This window comes from Xyrauchen texanus, chromosome 27 (assembly GCF_025860055.1).
Source record: "Xyrauchen texanus isolate HMW12.3.18 chromosome 27, RBS_HiC_50CHRs, whole genome shotgun sequence".
In the NCBI taxonomy this organism is placed as follows: domain Eukaryota; kingdom Metazoa; phylum Chordata; class Actinopteri; order Cypriniformes; family Catostomidae; genus Xyrauchen; species Xyrauchen texanus.
Genome location: NC_068302.1, coordinates 8,192,878 through 8,217,852, shown reverse-complemented (window position 1 = coordinate 8,217,852; position 24,975 = coordinate 8,192,878). Strand labels below are relative to the sequence as shown.

Below are 24,975 nucleotides of genomic sequence, written 5' to 3'. Positions count from 1 at the left end.
CAGCATTTGTGGCATAATATTGTTTACCACAAAAATTATTTTGACTTGCCCCTCCTTTTCTTTAAAAAAAGCACAAATCTGGGTTCCAGTGGGGCACTTACAATGTATGTGAAGTTATTGGTTATAACTTTAAACAGAAAAGGTTAGTAAGCAATTTTATAATGCATATTGATTGTTTAACTTGTACTGAACCCATATTATTATTTTAAGGAGCCATTTCTACATTATCTACCCATTAAAATGAGTTTTGTTGGTGTAACCTATTGTATTCAGGTTGATTCAGTGATGTTAAATCAGTTTATATAGATGTTACCATATGAAGCAATTTTTGTTTAACGTTTTGTTTTAGTGCAAAGGAGTTAAAGAATCAAATCAGAATTAGAATTTTTGGTTTATATACACTATGCTATTTGCTAGTGTATTTCTAAACATTAACAAAATTAAGTTTTGCTGTCTTTCTCTTCTGAGAAAACAGAAACAAGTTAGTTGCAAATAATGGTATCCAAAGCCTTTTGGCTATGTCTTAAAAAATGGATGAACCCTTTGGTATGTCCCTCACAAACTTGCTGTTTCAGCATGAAATATGTTAACAAAGAGTGGAAACTGTGCTCCCCAAGCAATTCCATGAGGTCTTTCAAGTTCTGGGCAAGTAACACCAAAGATTACAGGTTGGATCCCAGGTAGGGGCAATGTTTGAACTGTTAAGCTACTGGGATTTCCTGTCACCATTGTGCCATTGATCAAGAGTACTGAACCCTGAGGTGCTCCAGGGAAGTCATTCAAATAAGCATACTAAGCTAGTCTTCCTAATAATAACAAAACAAAAAGAGTTCATGTTAGTGGTCACACAGTATGAATAATTTAAGGTTTATAATAAAGTATTATGCCTCATACCCCTTATGCTCAGTTAAATGTTCTCCAGAATAATCATATATTATACTTTAAAAGAGGATAATGCATTAAAACCTATGATAAATGCCCAAATTCATGTGTAGTATATCATGTGTCATAATGCATTATATTCTTTGAAGGAATAACCATAGGTACAAGGTATTATAACTTATTTTAAATAATATATAAAACATACAATATGAATAACAACATGAACACCTTTAGAATGCATTATCCAGGTTTCAAGTAAAGTGTTTCCAACTTGGGTGAGGTTTGACCCATACATTCTCACTTTAGTCTTATGAAGAAACGTTGCTATTACTCCACTTCTCTACTCAGTTTGCATGTAATCATGGAGGATGATGTAATAAAAAAATACAAATATCTGATCCTCCCCTTATGTAATCTCCCCTGTGGATTGAATTGCTTTCTGAGTTGCAATGAAACCATAAGGCAGTTTGGGACAGATCAACACACTATGGATGTGAACACATATAGATTCTGGGGGTATGTGGGGGAGGTAACACAGAGGGCTGTTGTCACGCCTATAGTATAGGCATTTAGAAAATGGGAGAGGATACACTAAAGAATGTGGAAAAAATAACATAAAATACATTAATATTTCAGGTAATAATAAAAAAAGAAGGTTCAGTGGTTGCTGATTCATGGCTGACTGGACACATTTATTTGAATAAATGGCTGTAAACAAAATATCCTCTGTGATAGAAAGTCCAATTAAGTTCCAACACTATTACATAAGTGTTTACACATGGAAAAGATTAAATTGATTTAATTTCACAAAAATTGTTGACTTAGATAGCTAGCCAAGTGAACCAAACACTAAGAAGAGAGCTAGCCAGATAGTAAGCTAGCTAGTAAGCCTATTGGCAGTGTACAGACTAAGAAAAACATTTAATAAAGGTTCAATAAAATAAGTTAAGTCAACAAAAGAGCTGCTTGCGTAACTAGCACCTCTTCTCTTACTCCTGTTTGGATTAGGAATATGACTAGTGGTCTAGCCAGCCAATTAAAATGTACCCCCTCATCTCTGATTGGCTATAATTCTAGCACATTGTAATGCTTTAACCATGTTCAGAAAGCCAACAGTCAAAGCTATAAGCACACATAAAGTGGGTATGCGGAGAGAGTGAGTTAGATCTTGCACACTCAAAAAACAATGGAGTTATATAAATTAATTTGCAAGAAGATACATTACCGTAAAGGGTTTAGAAGGAGGACACGGAAGGCGAGTTGCTCCTCTCAGGTAAGGATTTTTAATCGACCCACTGCAGTGCTCACGGCTACACAACAGTGACTCTTCAGCTTCACAATAACACTCTTATAGCTTCACAATCGTTCAGGCCCCAGACTCTCCCTCCCGACTGCTGGTGGCGTGGGTCGTTTTATCGACAGGTGTTAGACATAATTTAGCTCAGGTGCAAGTGCCCTTACCGCTTCTCTTTCTCCGGACGGGAACTTGACCACGCCCCCGCTGCCACAATTACTTTACAAAACTGTAAAATAGTTTTTTCTGCATTCAAAATATCATCTTGCACACACAGAACAATTTTGTGCACTCAAATTATAATTTTGCATGCTCAAAATATAATCATTTGCATACAGAATTGTGGCACAAATATAGCTCCATATGCTGTTTGTGCGGTTTGTTGAGGCAAGCTGACTGCCCCCTGTTGACGCAGCTCGTAACAACACAAAGTTCACTTTACTTTTAGCTTGTTGCTTAGATGCTAGGAAAATTTGTACTTTTATTACAAAATTGACATATGGGTCTGGATGCACGGTTAATAGCACTTTCATCTTTTTAATGGTTTACTATTTATGTAATTAATCACACTAAATAAATGTATTAATTAGACAACCCGACCAAGTCAATACTTTTATAAATTTCCATCATTCTTAATTTAATTACATAATTCTCACGGGATTGTAGTGCATTGCCTCAGGAAAAATTATTTAATGAATATAATTAAAGTTCACACTCCAATTTTGTTTTGATTCACCTTGGGGCTTGTTGGTTTGGTTCATGGCTTAGAACTCTTTTTTTAAAGGATTTTATGACATCCTTATGAAAGAAATGAATTTGGAAAATACTTCCAGAGTGAAATGGCTGAAAAGGTGGACAGGCACTGTTGCACTCTATTATAGCACAAACTTGTGTCCAATTGTATCACATCCTAACCGTAGCTTCTAAAAGTGTATAATGGTCTTCATAGTAACTGTATGCAGAAGGTATTGAGCATTCATTGTTTTCATCTCCATTTCTTTGACTTACAGGACTCATCAATCAAACGGCAACTACGGACCCTTGAAGCAGCCAATCACGTCGGGGTCGCCATAGTGTCTAGTGCCGTTACCACAGTGATATCTACCTTTCCACTCTTTTTTTGTGTCATTGTGCCTTTCGCAAAGTTTGGTCAGATTGTGGCCATTAACACAGCCATCTCCATCGTATTCACACTCACAGTGACTACCGCTTTACTAGCAACAATGGGCCCTGTCGACTTTACTCGGCCCCCTAGGGCAGTGCTAAAAGCCACTCTGGCTGTCCTGATATTGGGCGCCTCTGGAGGTCTCTTTTGGTGGATTGGATTACAATTTGCTCCTGGCATGCTGATATAATGTTGGAATCAAAAAATCACACTGCAAATTCCACCTGTTGCTGATTCAGACTGCAAATTCAAATGTGCAAATGTGCACATAGCAAATGTGATATGTTGAGATGACATGTATATGACTGTACTATGAATGTGATAATGAGGTTTTTCAGCAAGATGGTGAAACATCTTGGTTACTGTCGTAACCTCCGTTACCTGATGGAGGGAACGAGACATTGTGTCGATGTAGTGACATTAGGGGTCACTCTTGAGAGCCTCGCACACCTCTATTCTTACCTCTAGAAAAGGCCAATGAGAATTGGCGAGTGGAATTTGCATGCCACTCCCCTGGACATACGGGTATAAAAGGAGTAGGAATGCCCACTCTAATTCAGGTTTTGTGCTGAGGAGCCGAGACAAGTTCCTGCTGTTTCAGCGGCTAGTACAGCGTTGTGGCAAGAGGGACACAACGTCTCGTTCCCTCCATCAGGTAATGGAGGTTAACCAAAACATTCCCCTTCTGTCTATCACTTGACGTTGTGTTGATGTAGTGACACTAGGGGTCCCTATAGAAGCTCACCCAACACCCCAAAAATACGTCATGTAGTTCCCCACATCCCTGAGATACTAGCATGAGAGCAGGCCATGCCAGCCGTGGCCTTTTCTCTCAATGGGTCTGACTGCGAACTCCTCTGCCGAATTCGCGAGCCACAGGGCTAGGAAGGAAGGACATCTAGGCAGAGGTGCGCAGTAACAAGCTACATTTACTCTGTTATATTTACTTGAGTAACTTTTTTGAGAAAAAAAAATACTTTTAGAGTAGGTTTAAAAGGAGGTACGTTTTACTATAAATGTAAAAAAAAAATTTTTACTTTTACTTCTTTACAATGGGTGGCGTTACTGTTGTTACATTACTGGGTTTAATTTTAATTAATGTGTAATTTATTGAATGGGACTTTTACGAGAGTGGAAGTTCACACAGCTGCGTGCGCTGAGCCGGTGCCACAGACTGTCACTCAATTCATCGGTGCTGTAGCATCAAACTCTTCAAAGTGAAACACTTTCTTCACTCCGCACAGTAAAAAAAAATATAGTTTCGTCATGCAACACCAAGACAAGCTGATATTTGCAGATTAAAATCACAGCTCCAACTTCAGGCGGCACGCTGAGGGAAATTTTGGCTCTAATTCTAACGTAGGCTTTTCTGTGTGTGCACAGCAAGGTGCGCGGGCCGCGTTTGAGATGTGCGGGCAGGAGGCAGTCGTGGCAACAAGAGTGGCAGTGTCTGCAATCGTTCACACATTCACTATTACCTATATAATGAATGGCAATTAGTGCACTACATCTCGGCATTAAGTGAACGAAATGAGTGAATTCAGACGTGAGTTTCGGAGCTCTGGGGTTGTCGCAGAAACAACGTCACATATGACTTTTTAAAATACTTGGGCCTTACTTGTTATTCTAATTAAATAATATATGAATACAATAAATCTTATTATATATAAATATACAACCGTTCGGCTCCGAAGAATAAATCTGAATGAGAGTGGGCATTCCTACTCCTTTTATACCCGTACGTCCAGGGGAGTGGCATGCAAATTTAATTCGCCAATTCACATTGGCCTTTTCTCAAAAGAATAGAGGTGTTCGGGGCTCTCAAGAGCGACCCCTAATGTCACTACATCGACACAACATTGAGTGAGTGACAGAAGGGGAATGGAAATTCTGTTAGAAATTGGGAAATCCAGTTCATGAATAGTCAGCGTCAAGGTAGCAAACTCTCATAGATGTATTACATTGATGTTTGAGGCATTTGCTACCAGAAATTAGTCCCATGTAAGAGAATCAGTCTGTCATGGGCTTACATTTTATGTAAATGTATGACTACAAAGAATTTATTACCTTTCATTATTTTGTATCTTATTCATGACCTGAACTGAAGTGACTTTGAGGGTACAGAATGACATGTCTCACATCTGATCTTCTGAGAGGTCTGAGGGGGTCCTGAAGTGTCAGGAGACATATTAATTCTGTGAATTCATCTTGCATGGAGGAAAACAGTAAAGGAGACAGAAGTCTGTATGACACAAGACAAAGACATTTTTGGCTGTAGTGGTGGGATGTTATGTGTTGGAATTTCAAGCTCAAATCAATTCCAGAAGGCCCACATTTCAGCTTTGGGATAGTCAACATGAAATGGCAATCACAACCCATGTGATGCATTTCAGATTGAAACGGGATATTCATTTGAAAAGAATGCAGGGGTCCTTTTAATCAATAGCAAATTGATTGGATTGTGAAAAGTGGCATTACCAAAATAGTGCCAAACCTGAATTTGAGTTTGCAGATGAGTTTGGAGGATTACTTCACTCCCGAAAGACCACTGGCACCCACTTTTAAGGAGGATTTTTGACCAGGACATATAAGCTGAAGGTTAAGTTGACTCTTGAGAGCTTCTGTTTTAATTCTACTGTTATTAGCTATTATTGCATTTATAACATTAAAGGGAAAGTTCACTCAAAAACTTTAATTCTCTCATCAATTACTCACCCTCATGACATCCCAGATGTGTATGACTTTATTTCTTATACAGAACACAAAGAAAGAGTTTTAGTAGAATTTCTCAGCTCTGTTGGTCCTTATAATGCAAGTGAATAGTGACCAGAATTTTTAAGGTCCAAAAATCACATAAAGCATTCACAAAAGTCATTCATATGGCAGTTGTTTAATCCATGTCTTCAGAAGTGATATGATAGGTGTGGGTGAGAAACAGATCAATATTTAAGTCCTTTTTCACTGTATGTCTCAGAAAGTGTAAGTTGAGATTTATAGTAAAAAGCACTTAAATATTGATCTGTTTCTCACTATCACCTCTCATATTACCTTGGAAGAAATGAATTAAACCACTGGAATCATAAGGATTTCATTTATGATGCCTTTATGTGATTTTTGGAGCTTCAAAGGTCTGGTCACCATTCACTTGTATTGTAAGGACCTTCAGAGCTGAGACGTTTTTCTAAATTGTTTTATTTATTTTCAGCAGAAGAAAGAAAGTCAAGCTCATCTGGGATGGCATGAGGTTGAGTAAATGACAAGATAATTTTCATTTTTAGGTGAACTATCCCTTTAACATTAACTGCCATTAAAGTATTGTGTTAACTATTGGTAAGAATTTAGAAAGACTGCATTACCTAAAACAGCAGCCTAAAACCCTAATACCTAAATAGATTTTTGGCTATTGGTTGACATTATGTTGCCTGCCTGGGCGGCATTGGTGATGTCAGCCAAAAAGGTTGTTTCAGGAGAAGCAAGTTATTACATTTTAAAGAAAGATTATTTTTCTTGTGCACGGCAAGACCAGGAATGTGTATTAAGAAAGTAAATAGGCTTAATTTTGATATCATGTTGACTTTAAGCAAAAGAAGCATGGCCTGTAAAACATGAAGAGTGTTCTTAACGTATGACATCGGCCAACATTTTTTTACAGTAATGAAAGAAATGAGATTGCATTGTTTTGTTGTAATGTAACCATGAATTTCAGTCTAAATTGATTACAGTGTCTTACTACCTTAGGGCACTTAGCTGTGTTTCAATGTAAACATCATCAGAAAAGCTTTTGTTTGTTTGTATGTGAAATGTTAATGGCATTGCCAGGACTTTTGTATGATGAAACTAAAATCATGAACTACAAGGTGGCTTTTTTAAAGATTCTTGTGAAAAAAAAAAAAAAGGCATTTGAGTTCTACAGAGTAATGTTGTCCTTCTAATGTGGTTTGATAACAAAATAAAAAAAACGTGAAACCATTGCTTGCATTTGTGTTTTTGTGCATCAAATGGATCCACTTAACCATATGTCATTTTTTATTGTTTCCATTGATTTTATTTTGAAAAACACATACAGAGACACACAGGCTCAATGCAAAAATGATGATAAGCCGTCCTTCAGTTGGCTTGTTCAGTGTGACCTCTTAACTAGCACTCTGGAAATAATACACCAGCTGCATTACATTTTCAACCACTGACACTCATTTTGCTTCTAAAAGCTCTCCACTGAACAACCTCTGTATGCAGGAAATTAGAAGATGCACAAAGAGTGCACACAAAATTTTCTGCACACAAACATTATGACTTGATGTGGTTAGGTGGTTCCTCTGATCAAAGTGAGTGCTTGTGGTAAAACTAAAAAGTAACCAAAAGTCATAGTAACCATTCATGTTATAGCATTCAAGACAACATGACATGACTTTTGCAACACATTTTACGTATGCATGTGAACCTGAAACATGATTTTAAAAAGGGAAAATGTATTTGATTGGACTTGAATCTATTGAATCAATTTCACTGGGAATAAATTCAATAAAGGAAAGTGGGTGTTCCATACCAGAATGAAGTTTAGAGAACAGCACATAAAGAAAGCATAAATGTAATCCATAAAATATCAGTGGTTTAATCCATGTCTTCTGAAGTGATTTTGGAGCTTCAAAGTTTAGGTCACCATTCACTTGCATTGTGTGGACCTACAGAACTGAGATATTCTTCTAAAAATTTTCATTTGTGTTCAACAGAAGAAAGTCAGTCATGCACATCTGGGATGGCATGCGAGTAAACGACGAGTGCATTTTCATTTTTCGGTGAACTAATCTCTTAAAGACTACTCACCTCCTGAAACGCCAACAACACACACTTTTGAAGAGGCTTTTGGACCGGGGCGTGGAGCCTGAAGGGCAAGTTCACCCTCAAAGGTATCTTTGTGTAAATTATCTCATTAGCAGTGTTGGATGTAATCTAATTACACAGTAATGAATTACTGTAATCTTACACAATTTTTTGTATTAAAAGTACTAACACATTGCATCTTATATTCTTGTTATCAGATTACAGTCACTGACTTTCTATTAAGTTCATTTAAATACATTAATTGGGATACACAAACATTTTTGAAAAAATAATTTTTTATTTGAAAAAAAAAAAAAAGAGTTATTAGTCATTATCAGTGTTGCGTGTAATCTGATTACAAATTATTTAGTAAATTAGATATTTGCATTTCTCTGACATTTGAAGTGACATTGTTTTAAATTTGATTAGTGGAAAAGTGCTTTAGAAAGTAACATAACTTAAAAGTAATTAGCAATGTGATTACTTTTCAATGACGTAATCAGTATAATAATCTGATTACAATATTTAGAGAAGTTATTAGTAATTGGCAGTGCATTACTTTATCTTATCCAACACCGGTCACTATTAGAGAGAAACGTTTGGTGCTGAATGTGAGTTATGTGTGACAATGAACAAGGAAAAATAGCTATAATTTTGAAATAGAGCAAAAACAAAAACTTATTTAGTAATTTGTAATCTGATTACTCAATGAAGTAATAAGTAAAGGCAGTAAGGAATGACAGAGCTGCAATGTCTGCAAATGCACGGTCAAGAAAACTGTCAGAAAGATGTGTTCATAAATTAACTAAATGACGCTGTTCATAAGATTATAGCATGAAAAAGTCATTCTAATTGATAGCAACATGATTCCTTATGGGTGTAAAAGGAAGATTATATTCATATTAAATCAATAATTTCAAAATACATAGACATCTACACTACACAATCTACACTTTGAGTCTCTCACATAAATTTAGACCAAAAACTACGGCCATCTTATCCTTCCGCTGTTTTCCACTCTACAGCATAAGGTGAACCCTTTCATCTTAGGAGATCTCTAACCAACTTCACACTTACTAAAAAACTTGTTTGACTTTCTTTAGCTCTTCCCATCGATTCTGTTTAATTTTTAATGCTGGAAACGGTAGATAGGCATTAATAATGCACTGTGTTGACCATTCTTAATTGATGATGTGTGATATATAGCAAAAGCAGTGCTGATATGTGGTGTATTTGCAAATCTACATGGTCATCAAGATGTTCAGAGCATCTGTACTCATTATGTATTCAGTTCAAAAATCAACAGTAATATATATACTGTATATAAATATATATATATATACAGTGCCTTGCAAAAGTATTCAGACCCCTGACCAATTATCGCATATTACTGAATTACAAATGTGCAATGGAATTTAATTCTGTTTGATATTTTATTTAAAAACAATGTAACTCAAAATCAATTATTGTTAGGTGACATTGGTTTTCTGTTGGGAAATACAAAAAAATAAAATAATGAAATATCTTGCTTGCATAAGTATTCAACCCCTGTGCTTTTGAAGTTGCCAGGTTACACCGATGAAAGAAATTGCCCAAACGAGGACACAATTACTTTAATGATTCACAGGTGGATGCCAATGGTAAAGTTCAAATTTTCTTGATAAAAAACCCATTGTTGAAGGATCATTGGCCAGGCTGTTATTCTGAAAGAAAATGAAGACAAAGAGCATTCCACAGAAGTTAAAAAAATGCATAGATTAAGTAAAGGGTACAATATAATATACAAAAGTTTGGATTTCCCAGTGAGCACAGTTGGATCAATAATCAGGAAGTGGAAGCTGCACCACACCACCCAGGCACTGCCAAGAAAAGGCCGTCCCTCAAAACTCAACGCTCTAACAAAAAGGAGACTTGTGAGAGAAGCCAAAGAGAGGCCAACCATCACTTTGAAGGAGCTACAGAGTTCAGTAGCTGGAAGTGGAGTAATGGTGCTCCAGTCAACCATATCAAGAGCACTGCATAACGCTAGCCTGTATGGGAGAGTGGCACGAAAGAAGCCATTACTCAAAAAGTACCATCTGAAAACATGTCTGGAGTTTGCCAGAAAGCACGTGAGTGACATATCTGCGATGTGGGAGAAGGTTTTGTGGTCAGATGAGACCAAGATAGAGCTTTTTGACCTAAACTCAAAGCGCATTGTGTGGCGCAAACCTAACACTTCCTATGCCTCAAGGGGGTCGAATACTTACGCAAGCAAGATTTTCAGTTTTTTGTTTTTTATAAAAATATTTCCAAACAAAAAAAAACAATGTTACCTTACAATAATTGATTTTGACTTTCAGTGTTTTAAAATAAAATATCAATCAGAATGAAATTTCAGTGTACCATTTGTAATTCGGTAATATGAGAGAAATGGTCAGTGGTCTGAATACTTTTGCAAAGCACTGAATTGTCAGACCTTTTTGCTTCTAACATAGCTCAACTTTCTTACAAAGTGCTAATTGTTAATTCAATTGGTATATTTGGGCTTTTATTCAGTTAATGAAATGGTAAGTCCATAATTCCTGAGTCTACAAGACAAAATGTGACATGAAGCATTGGAAAATGAAAATAACATTTTATGAAATAGATGCACTTGTTAACACTATGTGCAATACATAGGTGAAAATTAGCTATACAATATAAACAAATTGCATCTTTTATCTGCAATTACACATAGCCTTAATTCTCATCCGGTTATCTATGGTTTAGTGTACTTTGAATACATTAATACATATTTACATACATACATATGATAAAATGCATAAACATGTACCAAGTCTAACAAGGGAAGGCCGGTCAGGGTGAATAAATCAAGCATACACTGTTATGCTGAGGTAACATTTCAGAAAACGTGGTGCAACAGATCATTTTAAGCTTGCGTCTCCAACTTTACCCTCTTAACACAATACACTTCTAGCAGGAAATAACAGATGCAATTAAAACATTAATAATGCTTAGGAGGATGCGCTTTAATGTACAAGTGCTCCTCTACTCTAAAAAGCTATGCTAGAAAGCATATTCAAACACAGAGATGCTAAATTGGCTATAGATATTTTTTTGACAGAAAACAAACAAAAAATCCAGTTTAAGTTGGTTGATCATGTGAGCATTAGGAAAAGTGGTAGACCATGACAGCTAACTATCCTTAGCTTGCAAGACTATTTTGAGCAACTTGTTTGGTCCCAAGCACAGTACCTGTGGCTTAACGTAAACGGAAGTTGACATTGAAAACTTTTGACAGAAACCAGATCATCAATTGCCTAAAACATGTTCAAGCCTAAAACATTTCCATTTAAAACATGAATCCTGATTATTTGCCATCCTGGATTTGACACATTTAAGCCAAACACTAATAAAGTTTTGAAACAAATAAAATCTTGTTTCTTTAATTGATTCAGAGGGTAAGAACAAGAAAATATTATGAACCTGAGATTAAAAAGGGCTTTAGGTAAATCCACAAAGGCAAATGTGTGCGAAATGATGTCATAAAATGAAAAGGAGGCCTGGATAAAGAGAGAGAGAGAGAGAGGTAGGACAGCAGTGATGTATACTGCATATTTCACCAGGACAATCTTGGAGTGCGGTAACACTTCAGATCAAATAACTAACCCCTGTGGACCTTTACTGGCGAGACGTGCACGAACACCTCACACTATTCAGCAGTATTCTGCAAGGATTCTAGCTGTGAAACTTGGTACGGCTTTTGGATTTGAGCATGGAAAAACTTCCTTAGGTAAACCAGCTTGGAGAGTACAGATATTTTGAACAAAATACCCTTCTCTTTTCCTCACTTGTCATTAGATATTGATATAGTGATTTCAAGTGTCCAACAACAAATGTTAGGCTTCTTTGTAATAGCACCATTCCTTCACACTCACTGTCACAATGTGAGGCACAGTATTGGTAGAAATGACCTTTTTACACTTTTCAGTCTTATCAGTTTTGCCAACAGTTTCGCCATTGGGAGCACTTATAATCAGTGTAAAAGGGGCAGGCAACATCTACCTAGCAAATATCCAAAGGCATTTGGAGACCAAAAGACCACTAAACATGAAATTCCTTCTACATTCAACACAAACTTATTGGCTAAGTTGTTACACAACAAGGTACTGAAGACAATGAACCTTAAGTCCAAAGTATACTTCGGTCAGACGGGTGACACAAATCTCGTAATCAGCAGTGTGCGAGCACTTAGGTGGGCGGCTGTGGCTCAGGTGGTAGAGCGGGTTGTCTGCTAATCACAGGGTTAGTGGTTTGAATCCTGGCCCACATGACTCACATGCCGAAGTGTCCTTGGGCAAGACACTGAACCCCAAGTTGCTCCCAATAGCAGGCTAGCGCCTTGCATGGCAGCTCTGAAGTCAATGGTGTGTGTGTGTGTGTGTGTGTGTGTGAATGAGACGCATTCTAAAGCGCTATGAATAACACTAAGGCTAAAAAGGCGCTATATAAGTGCAGACCATTTACCATTTAATGCATCTTTAAACGCACACAATGTGCATGCAGCTGAAGTTACTTGCACAAACTAGTGGTTCCACAAGGTGGCAGCACTCACATTTGAGCCGTTTCTTTCACAAAGAAGCGCTCAAAGAAGATCTAATCACCGCTAAACATTGTGAAATGTAAATAAAATCAACCACATTGTGTGTGCAAGTCAAGAACGTGTGTGTGAGGAGGTCTGGAGATACCTGCATTTGTATAACTCGAGTCTGAATGAATATAAAAGACATCTTTATGGGTCTTAACTCCTGAGGAGAAATAGTCCAGTATCTCATAGCAGTCCTAGCGTGCATGCGCCAACCGCCTGCGTATGCGTGCATAGTTAAATGGAGTTTACTTTGACAGGCTCGCGTTCGCATTAAAATGGAATTATACCTAGGGCTTTAGTCAGAGTAGACGCCATCTTTAATTTGAAATGAATGAAAACAAGCTTAGACCTAAAACGAACGATACACTTACAGGAAGTTCAATAGGTCTTACGTTCAGGGCTGGACTGGGAAGAGAATTTGGCCAGGGATTTTACATAGCAACTGGCCCAAAGTTGAGCAGGGGGTGGGGGTGTTCTCTGTCCTTTTCTGCATATTGCTATGCCGTTGTGGGGTCCGTTCTGCATAATTCGTCGGATCATATGGCCCGTTTCGCGGCCAACCCACCGGCCTGCTTGGTTCTCCCGATGGCCAGTCCGCCCCTGGAAAATGCCCGGTATGCCAGATTACCAGTCCAGCCCAGTTTACGGTCCTATGTCTAGTTTTTTATCCACTTGAAATGTATGGAAAAACGTGTTTCCAGTGTTTTGTTGGCTGAACAATCGAAAACAATGCAACCCATTGACAAGACTGTACTTCTAGGGCCGTCGCTTAAATTTGCCAGTGACCAAGACAACATTTTAAGGATGGGCCTCACATTGGGTGAGTTTGGGACTGCCACACACTCAGTGTGTAGGCTTTAACACAGAGGACCTTATTCTTGGAATGGAAGAAAAAGTGAGAGAATAAAGAGAAAAAGTCCTGCTAACTGTACTAAATGCATTTCTTTGACATACAATGTCATTCGTTCAAGTAACGAACATAAAACAGCCCATGTTTCAAGGTTGGAAATCCTTTGAGGAACCTGTCTGGAATGCCCTACTCCACTCTTCCACTTATCTCTCCTTTCCACTCTTGTATTGATGAATGGTTCGGTGAGGGTTGACTGCTCAGTTCTCCTGCAGGAGGTCCTCCGAAGGTTTATATTTTCCAAATGCACACTCTCGGCTCATGACAAAAAATACAAATAAAGGGGTGGGTTCCATGGGGTGATCAGCATCAAGTCAACTACACACACCTTACCCACCCACCCTCCCATACCATAATCTCTTTGTTTTTGCTCATGATCCCTTAAGTATCCATCAACTGAATACGTTCCCCCTCGTCCCCCCTTTCACATCTTGCCCCAAAAGTAATAATACAAATAGAAAACAGGTAAAAAACAACAAGGTCTACTGCAGAATGGCTTTACTCCTCACAGTCAGTAGGGGATGCCAGAGCCCCTGTGAACTACTGAGGTGCGGTTGGCATTCTTGCGGCTGATCCGTCGAGTTTGGGTGTTCTTGGCGGCCGGTGGGCTCCGAGCGATGGGCGAGGCCCTCCCCCTGGGGCCCCTTCGCCTACCCCAAGGCCCTGCATGGCCCCTCCCGGCCACTAAGGGTCACTTCTTACGGGAGTGGAGTGTGTCCTGAAATTTGGTACTGGTGTAACGCACGTGAAAGCCCTTCTTATTGATAGTGTCATCTGAATGGAATTTGATGACAATGGAGTCGCTGGTGGAATAGATCTCCTCGGGAGGCTGGAATTCAAAAAGAAGATAAAGGCAGATGTGAACATGTACACACACATTTACATTTACATTTATGCATTTGACAGACGCTTTTATCCAAAGCGACTTACAGCGAGTGTACTTATTACAGGAACAATTCACCCGGAGCAACGTGCCTTGCTCAAGGACACAATGGTGGTGGCTGTGGGGATCGAACCAGCGACCTTCTGATTAACAGTTATGTGCTTTAGCCCAATATGCCACCACCACTCTCGACATATGTATAAAATCCGCTGTACACACTGTATAGAAACCCATAATCTCCTGATTCATTAAACCAACCTCATTACCTTGTGCATTAAAATGTTAGCATAAATAAGAATACTTTCATATTAATTATTCAGATTGAAATTTTTGTCCACTTCAGTGCATTTATGTTTGTCCCAGCAGACTTTTAATTTTCCCCAGTGTGATTCATTTACATATGTCAGTACACTCATAGGGCCTTATTCATGAAAGAAAACCAGAACTAAATCTGTGGAAATCATTAAAAAAAATTATTCTTCCATAACATTGCGCTTTTAAGTCAATGGAACAATTTATGTCAAAATGAAATTATTAACAATTTATACAGACATTCGTTCTGTTTATGGTTCATGATTGAAGCTTGTAGCCTCACTTAGCCAGACTTTTGACTAATGGCATCAAGTCTGGTCCACACTGCAGCATTTTCTGACCAAGAACTGCTTACTTAGGCCACATCCACACTAACGAATGTAATTTTTTTAAACGCATGAATTTCACTAAGTGTACCCTTCTCATCCACACTAGAACTGCATTTTCCTCCACCAAAAACAGACTGTTTCAAAAAAGCTCTCCATTGCCGCATACTTTGGAAAACCTTAGAAATCAGAAAACCTTTAAACAAAAATGGATTGGTGTGGATGTGGCCTTGCTTTGTTTGAAAACACATTAATTTCACTAAGTTTGGTGTTATCCTCCACCAAAAATGAAGCATTTCGAAACAGTCTCCATACTTTGAAAAATTATGACATTAGGAAACTGAAAATGTAGTGTTGAAACTAAAACGGATTAGTGTGAATGTGGCCTTAGTCAGAGAGCGACATTATCTGAGGCCACGTCCACACTAATATGTATTTGTTTAGAAATAAATTCAGCTACGTTTACACCTCTCATCCACACTAGAATTGTGTTTTCCTCGACTAAAAATGTAGAGTCACCGAAAAGACACATTTTGTAAAACGAGGATGTTAGGAAATTGAAAACAGAGACAATGGGTAAGAGTGGAGGTGGCCTGAAACAGACCACAATAATAGACTCAAATATTTCAAATAATGGTGCGACAGTCTCCACAACCAGGTGTTCTAAAAACACAAGAAATAGCAGAAAATGTAAACTCAGATATTTTCCCCGTTCACAAGTGATTATTGCTAATGATTATATTTACAATGTAGAGTAATTTTTTCGGCAGCAAAATCATCTCAAATAATCAATACATTCCCCAGCCCTAGCTTTAAAGTAAACAGCAAGGCTGCTCACTAAGAGTTTAGAACAGAGCCTACAGAGCCTTGTGAGCTGATGTGAAAGGCCTGAAAGAAAAATGAAATTCGCCTGCGACAGAGTGTGTGACTATTTCCCAACCAAGTCTAAATGGGTTATTTGGGCTGTGACACCCTAATGTGGCAGGACACTTAAGCCAGAGTAGCTCGAGGGAGATTTTCCCTGCTGTTAGTGAATTATCATTTGCTTTGTATTCAAAGCATGACCTTAATGGTAGGCAATCAAAACATAATTGAGACAAATGTGTAGTGTCTGAGATGCTCTCAAACGAATCTCTTTTCAATAAGCAAGCTGTGCCCAATGGCTAAGCCAGTATCAGAACAACATCTGATGAAACCTGCTTAAGCAACTTATTTTACAAAGTAAATGAAATGCTGTTTTGTGGCATACTGAGCAAACACTCTCATACACCCACTCTCTTTGACTGCTTATTGATTCTAACACTGGGTATCACACATACAGCCCAAATGATCTTTTTTTGAAGATAATACAATGTAAGAGATGCCACCACAATGCTATGGTGTTTTGGGTGGTTGCAAGACACTGCTATGCAGTTGCTAAGGTGTACAATGTGCTAAGGTTAGCACATTGTTAAGTTGTTGCTAGGGTGTTCTGGATGGTTGCTAGGTAGTTGGTTACTGGCCCATGTTAAAAGGGCCCAACACCATGTCTCTATGATATTCTGGTCCCTAAATATGCCACAGGTCCTTCAGTCAGTATAAAATTAAAAGTATAGAAGCTGCACAATTTTAGGTATCATTTATGTATTCTCAACTTATTTCTCTAAAATGCCTGGTGTGATGGTATTAGGCATGGCAATTGTGCAAAAAATCTGTGCTTTACCCCTGATCCACAGTAGCGGCCTAGTCTGGGTGATTTGGTGTCCACCCCGTCAAACAGCTCCATGTAATCATAGCCGCAGTCGGCCTCTTCCTCAATTTCAAAGGTCTGGAAGATGAGCTCCACGCCATAACCCTTCTCTGCTGAGATCACCCACTGGCAGTCTGATGCTCCGGGGTAGTTGTTATCACCAAACTGAGCATGGGAGTAGAGTTCTTTCGTTTTGACCTCAGCTTTCAGACGGCCTCCACACTCTGAAGAAGAGAGAACAAAGAAGTTAACTCTGTAACGTAAAGTGAGCTTGTGCTGTCTTACTTTAACCCTTTAACCCTGTAAGAGCCGTTGTTGTAAAATCACAACATCACTTTTAGCTCTCCAAAAACACCTTTGCAAATGTTTTTTTTTTAAAGACCACATTTACATAGCCAATGGGTCCTATTGTCTTGCATCTCAATGCCATTGGATAGTAAATGTGTAAATAGGTTTGGCCATAAGGCTTTGAACTCATTTCACCAGCAAACTTTCCTGAAAGCACATCTCCTTGTTTCATTCGACTAGAGTAAGTAAAATCTCAGAAATATTTTTTTTTGTGATTGTTAGTAATTACATGAGCTACATATTCTAAGTTATTGTGGAATGCATGCATCAAATTTGATTTTCAGTTTTGATTTTTCTTTGTTGTAACTTTACAACGTTGGGTGAAAATGGTAGTCAAAATAGCATGTGCACCATGCACATTACATGGAGACATTACACTTCTCAAATGTTCAGATATAGGATAAATACTTACAGAAATACAATGTATTTGATGATTCACTCTTTATAAATGTGTTATTTGTAATAATTTTCAGTTTAGACTAGATTTGAATAATTCTAAATCAATGTTATTTCTGTAAGCAGTCAAATATAGTTAACTGTTTTTTATCTGGACTTTGTTTGTTTGCCCAAATATCTGCTTGTTGCCCAAGGCAGATACTGTTTGTGGAATGCTTTGGAGAATGGTTGTTCAGGGACAAGTGCAAATGTTTTGGAATGTGGGGGTTGCATGTTTGGTGCATTGTTCAGGGACAGGTGTGAATGTTCTGGAAAGTGGGGATTTATGAGGTCTGGAGGTTTGTATATTCCTTTTAGATTATTAAGTAGAGAGCACATTAGGCTAGCCAGACAGTATTGTGTGACTTCAGTGGAATGTATTGCATAAATAGGACTCATTTGCATTGGAATTAGTTATATTTGAACATACTCTAACTATTATTTCCATTTCAGAATGACACCAGCAAGGAGAGTTGTGTACTGCACTGTGCAAGATGTCATTGATGCTATCCAAAACGGAGAGAGTGATGTTGACATTGAATCATACACCAGTGATTCAAGTGATGAGGAGGTGGTTGAAAATGTCGAGGAAGTGGACAAAGAGAATCAGAGACCCACTGATTGTCCAGCTGATGATGATGATGATGATGATGAAGACATCAAGCCAACCAAACCAAGCCAACCAACTAAACAAATTATGCCCGGGACCAGTATCGCTGGCTGAAAAATGATTTCATCAGTCCTAATATTGATTTCTCTGGTCCGGACGAGACCAGTGATGATGTTTCCCTCCACACTAGAGTTCTTCCAGATGTTTGTGTCAGAAGACATGATTCAGGCTCTGACAGAACACACTATTCAGTACAGCTTTCAAAAGACTGGAACAACTATAAACACAAACACCAAGGAAATTGAACAGATGATGCAAATGCCTGGTGTCCGTATGTACTGGGAGTCAGACACGCGGTACACCCCTGTTTCTGATGTGATGTCACGCCACAGGTTCCAATCTCTGCTGACATCATTACATTTTGTCAACATCCTAACAATGCCAGAGAGCATGAAGAAAGACAAACTGTGGAAACTCAGACCATGGCTTGATTCATTCAGAGAAAAATGCCTGCAGGTGGTACCCAAAGAGAACAACACTGTGGATGAGATGATGATTCCATTCAAGGGGAAATTCAGTGGAATTAAGCAGTATATGCGAGGCAAATCTCACCCATGGGGCTTCAAATTGTGGGTAAGAAATGGCATCTCTGGCATGCTCTGTGACTTTGATGTGAACCAAGGCAGTGCCGATGGAAAACGAGCCAAATCTGAACTTGGAATGTCAGGTGACGTTGTGATGAAGCTTGCCTCCACGCTTCCAGAAGGTCAGAACTACAAGTTCTACGCAGACAACTACTTCACCTGTGTCCCATTAGTAGTTCAGCTCCTTGCTCGTGGAATTCATTATGTGGGAACAGCCAGGCAAATGCTCTTACCCAACTGTAACCTTGAAGATGAGAAGATCTTGAAGAAAAAGGGAAGAGGAAGCTTTGACATCAGAGTGGAGGCAAACCACAACATCTGTGCTTTCAAATGGTATGACAACAGTGCAGTCACACTTGTGTCATCCTTTGCTGGCACTGAACCTGTGCAAAAGATTCAATGCTGGAACAAAGCCACCAAATCCTACACTGAAGTTGAGAGACCTTGCATAGTGGGTGCTTACAACAAATATATGGGCAGTGTAGATTTGCAGCCAAATACAAGTTCCCCATGAAATCACGCCACTGGTACAGTTAGATCTTCTGGCACACCATTATCCTTGCTGTGATCAATGCCTGGCTCCTCTACAAACGGGACTGCAAAGCTCTCAATATTCCCAAGAAAAAGATGTTTCAGGCACAACTAGCATCCTCTCTCATCCTGACAAAAACGGCTGTCAACATACCAAGGAGAGGGTTGCCATCTTCAGCCAGTGGGAGCCCTTTGATGTCCATAACAGTGACACCTCAGAGACCTGTGACTGCTCAGAAGAGACCATCCTCAGCTTATGGGGGTCCACCAAATGGGGTCCCAGCCAAGAGGGCATGTGAACCACCAACGGATGTGCGCCGGGACATGGTTGCACATTTCCCGGTGAAGACAACAAGAGGACGCTGTAGACACTGCAAAAAAGGATATTCTAATACGTTCTGCAGGAAGTGCAATCTCTGTCTCTGCTTTTAAGATGAAAGGAACTGCTTTTGGGACTACCATTGCAAGTGAACACTGGACACTGTTTCTTTGACAAAGTTTTTATTCTGTTTTGTATATAACATTTTATCCAGTTTTTATATTTTTTCATCAATTCTGATTCATAATTTTTTTTTTTTTAGCATTTCATCACAGGACGCAAGTCCTCGTCTCACCGTCCAACCTTTTTGTACTTTAATATGGGACACAAAGCCTTCAATATGGTATGTTTCGCTCTCTGCTAAAATACAGGACCCAAAAATAAAAGGCGTCCTGTATGGGACATTGTAATTTCAGCCAAAATACAGGATGTCACCACTAAAACAGGCAGCAACAACACTAGCAGCAGCAAACAAAGCATATACCACCTCTCCCATTTTTAAGCAGTTGTCTTTGAAAAATGTTCATATTCGTACAATGCCCTCATGAACAAAATGTAACAACATTTTTGTTCCTGGGTAGTAAGAGTTTTTCCCTAATTGCTTATGCCTCAAGAGTATAGAAAATGGCTATTATTCCCCACAAACTTTGCTTTTGAGACCAAGATAGTGATATTTTGAAATGTACCTATTTCCAATGAGAAAACGGCGGATGTGTCTTCGTTCACATAAAGTCAGAAACAAACAACATACTAATGTATTTATACTAAAGTAATACAAAAATGACTACAAAAGATTTAGATGTGAGTAGTTTTATGATTATAATGTAAATCGATTTCACGAATCAGCCCCCAAATGTAGTCTCCCATCATATTCATGTTATAATGTCCTTGGTAGTGGCATTCAAAGTTCAGTATATCCTGATGGAAGTGCTAGCCTTGCTCCTCAGAGTACGCTCCCATGTTCTCCTTAAATTTATCAAGATGAGCATCAAGGATATGGACTTTGAGAGACATTCTACAGCCCATTGTGCCATAGTTCTTCACTAGAGTCTCAACCAGCTCCACATAGTTTTCAGCCTTGTAATTGCCCAGGAAGCCCCGAACCACTGCGACTAGTGAGCTTGTTGGGGAATTCATTGCACTCCAGTATCTTCTTTATCTGTGGTCTGACAAAGACACCAGCTTTGACATTTGCCTCAGACAGCTTAGGAAAGAAGTCTTGAAGATACTTTAAGGCTGCCGACTCCTTATCTAGAGCTCTGACAAATTGTTTCATAAGGCCCAATTTGATGTGCAGTGGTGGCATCAGCACCTTCTGGGGGTCCACCAGTGGCTCCCATTTGACACTGTTCCTCCCCATAGAGAACTTGGTCCGCTGTGGCCAGTCCCGCCCGTGGTAGTGTGTCTTGGTGTCCCTGCTGTCCCAAAGGCAAAGATAGCATGGAAACTTGTTTAAACCACCTTGGAGACCCATCAGGAATGCCACCATTTTGAAGTCTCCTATGACCTCTCAGCCATACTCATCATACTTCAAGGCTTCCAGCAAGGTCTTGATGCTGTTGTAATCCTCTTGAGGTGCACCGAGTGAGCTAGGGGAAGAGATGGGCACTTACCATTATGGAGCAGCACGTCTTTAAGGCTCATGGATGAGCTGTCAATGAAGAGGTGCCACTCATTTTGGTTAAAGGCGATTCCAATTGCCTCGAACAGACTGGTCACATTCTGGCAGAAGCAGTGCCCATAAAGCTGGAAAAAGGTTGGTGATGCTTCCTCTGATTTGCAACTTGCACACTTTCATCCAAAAAGTTCCACTGCTTGAGCCTAGATGTCAAAAGCTCTTCCTCGTTCTCTGACTTGCTGCTCTCTTCTAAAGACGGCTGCTCTCTCTCCGGGGTACAGGGAGCTCATGGCTGTGTGGCTCCATGGTGATGGATGAAGGAAGGTCCACTGGCATTCTTGCCAGTCCAACATTTGGAAAGGTCCACCATGCAGAAGTAGCAGTTTGCTTGTGTGGTCAGTGTGTTCCCACCAAATTCTTGGGATAGTGTATTTCATGGCTCTATTTTCCCCTCTGTACCATCCTACAAAAATAAATGTATTTCACCCATGACTAATTAGTATTTGACTAACATATTTCATATATGGTATATTATTTTCAATAACATTGCAAATTAAAAACTTTTACAGTTTTAAAAATTAACACATTTTATAACTTAAATTACAAGAGATTTTTGCAGTGCACAGGCCCTTGAGCAAGGCCTTGACCCTATCTGCTGCTCCAGGGGTGCTGTTTCATGGCTGACCCTGTGCTCTGACCCCAGCAAGTTGGGATATGCAAAAACAATTGCATTTCATTGGCTCTATACCTGTACTCTGCACAATGATGATAAAGTTTAATCTTAAGGCCCCTGTATTTATACTACTATTTATATCACTGGAAAGTTCTAGAAGTTACTCCAAGTTTACTACGCACTGAATCTATCTGGAATATTCTGGAAAATAAATAATTTTCAAAATATCACTGTCCTGGTCACAAAAGCAAAGTTTGTGGTGGAATAATAGCCATTTTCTATACTTTTGAGGCATAAGCAATTAGGAAATAACACTACCCAGGAACCAAAACAAATTAAATATATATATTAAATAAATTGATTATACACAGTATAATCAATGGTAAAATATCCATCGCAAAAATCTCATGCATGTTGAATATAGGCAAGATTGCTGAGTTACCATGACAACTAATGTGTATGCGATTGCAGATGTGACTGTCATCTTGTAACGCTTGAGCAGCAAGGCAGACGAGGAGATGCGGATCTAAATGCAGTTTCACTTTATTAAATAAACAAGCAAGATAAACACAAAGGAACAACCCTCAATGGGGAAAATAGAACTGAAAACTAAACACAAAGGAACAAGACAGAGAACTCGGGCAGGGAACACAAACCAGGCTAACAACAAACAACGAACGACAAGGAGTGAACAAAAAGCAGGGCTTAAATACACAGTGAGTGATGACTGAATAAGACACAGGTGAGAACAATGAACAAAATGGCAGTGATGATGGCAGGTGGATGCTGGGAAGTGTAGTACTTAAACAATGACAAGTGAACAAGAAAGCTAACAAAGAGACTAAGGAGCTACACAAGGGACAAAAGTGAAAACTAAGGAATGCAAAGGTGACAAAAATGGCAGACAAAGGGCAACAGAGAAACAAGACAAGGTATATGTAACATAGCCCCCCCTCAAGGATCGGATACCAGACGATACAGAAACATAAAACAAAACAAAAAATGTCCATTGACTGGGGGGGAAGCTTGTGGTGGGCAGACAGACCAAGGGGGGCAACGAAGGGCAGATAGGCAGTCCAGGGGGCAACGAAGGGCAGACAGGAAGTCCAAAGGGGCACAGAAGGCAGGCAGGAAGTCCAAGGGGGCACAGTGGGCAGGCAGGAAGTCCAAGGGGGCACAGTGGGCAGGCAGGAAGTTCAAGGGGGCACAAAGGGCAAGGACAGGTTCAGGTGGTCTGGGAGCTGGCCACCGGGCAAGGACAGGTTTGGGGGGCCTGGGAAGAGGCCACAGGACAGGGACCGGGTCAGGAGGTCTGGGGGGAGGCCACAGGAGGGGAACAGGGTCAGGAGGCCTGGGAGGAGGCCACAGGGCAGGGACTGGGTCAGGAGGCCTGGGAGGAGGCCACAGGGCAGGAACTGGGTCAGGAGGCCTGGGAGGAGGCCACAGGACAGGAACCGGGTCAGGAGGCCTGGGAGGAGGCCACAGGACAGGGGCCGGGTCAGGAGGCCTGGGAGGTTTCAGAGGCGAAGGCCTGGCAGGCTCTGTAGTCTCTGGGGGTAGAGCCGTAGGAGGCTCGGGAGGCGGAGCCGTAGGAGGCTCAGGAGGCGGAGCCATAGGAGGCGGAGCCGTAGGAGGATCGAGGGGCGGAGCCCTAGAAAGCTCTGGAGTCTCTGGGAGCAGAGCCGTAGGAGGCTCGGGAGGCGGAGCCGTAGGAGGCTCGAGAGGCGGAGCCCTAGAAATCTCTGGAGTCTCTGGGAGCAGAGTTTAGGAGGCTCGGAAGGCGGAGCTCTGGAAAGCTCGGGAGGCAGAGCCGTAGGAGGCTCAGGAGGCGGAGTCAAACGAGGCGGAGCCGTAGGAGGCTCGAGGGGCGGAGCCCTAGAAAGCTCTGGAGTCTCTGGGAGCAGAGCCGTAGGAGGCTCGGGAGGCGGAGCCGTAGGAGGCTCGAGAGGCGGAGCCGTAGGAGGCTCGAGAGGCGGAGCCATAGGAGGCTCGAGAGTCTCTGGAAGCAGAGCCGTAGGAGGCTCGGGAGGTGGAGCCGTGGAAGGCTCGAGAGGCTTGGGAGGCGGAGCCCAGGAAGGCTCGAGAGGCTTGAGGGGCGGAGCCCTAGAAGACTCGAGTGACTTGAGGGGCGGAGTTCTGGGAGGCTCGAGAGACTTGAGAGGCGGAGCCCTGGAAGGCTCGAGAGGCAGAGTTATGAAAGGCTCGAGAAGCTTGAGAGGCAGAGCCCTGGGAGGCTTGGGAAGCTCGAGAGGCGGAGCCCTGGAAGGCTCGAGAGGCTTGAGAGGCGGAGCCCTGAAAGGCTTGAGAGGCTTGAGAGGCGGAGCCCTGGAAGGCTCGAGAGGCAGAGTTATGAAAGGCTCGAGAAGCTTGAGAGGCAGAGCCCTGGGAGGCTCGGGAAGCTCGAGAGGCGGAGCCCTGGAAGGCTCGAGAGGCTTGAGAGGCGGAGCCCTGAAAGGCTTGAGAGGCGGAGCCCTGGAAGGCTCGAGTGACTTGAGGGGCGCAGCCCTAGCGAGCCCGGGAAGCTCGGAAGGCGGAGCTCTGGAAAGCTCGGAGGGCGGAGCTCTGGAAAGCTCGGAGGGCGGAGCTCTGGAAATCTCGGGAGGCGGAGCTCTGGGAAGCTCGGGAGGCGGAGCTCTGGGAAGCTCAGGAAGCTCAAAAGGCGGAGCTCTGGAAAGCTCAGGAGGCGGCGCTCTGGAAAGCTCGAAGGGCGTAGCTCTGGGAAGCTCGGGAGGCGTGAGCTCTGGAAAGCTCGGGAGGCGGAGCTCTGGAAAGCTCGGGAGGCGGAGCTCTGGAAAGCTCGGGAAGCTCGGAAGGCAGAGCTCTGGAAAGCTCAGAAGGCGGAGCTCTA

The 24,975-nt window shown here is 40.9% G+C and overlaps 2 protein-coding genes across 2 annotated transcripts in view; one reads left to right on the top strand and one right to left on the bottom strand.

Annotated features, from left to right (window-relative positions):
- Positions 1-6,135, top strand: part of LOC127620822 (protein dispatched homolog 3-like) — a 90,928-nt gene extending 84,793 nt beyond the window's left edge. Inside the window, exon 21 of the mRNA XM_052094077.1 lies at positions 3,187-6,135. Coding sequence (XP_051950037.1) covers positions 3,187-3,531 — 345 coding nt within the window. The 3' untranslated portion in view covers positions 3,532-6,135. The remainder of the gene's footprint in view (positions 1-3,186) is intronic.
- A 4,556-nt stretch (positions 6,136-10,691) lies between these two features.
- The window catches only part of LOC127620823 (bone morphogenetic protein 1-like), a 118,220-nt gene continuing 103,936 nt past the window's right edge, over positions 10,692-24,975 (bottom strand). The window contains 2 exon segments of the mRNA XM_052094078.1: positions 10,692-14,528; positions 16,923-17,173. Coding sequence (XP_051950038.1) covers positions 14,391-14,528; positions 16,923-17,173 — 389 coding nt within the window. The 3' untranslated portion in view covers positions 10,692-14,390.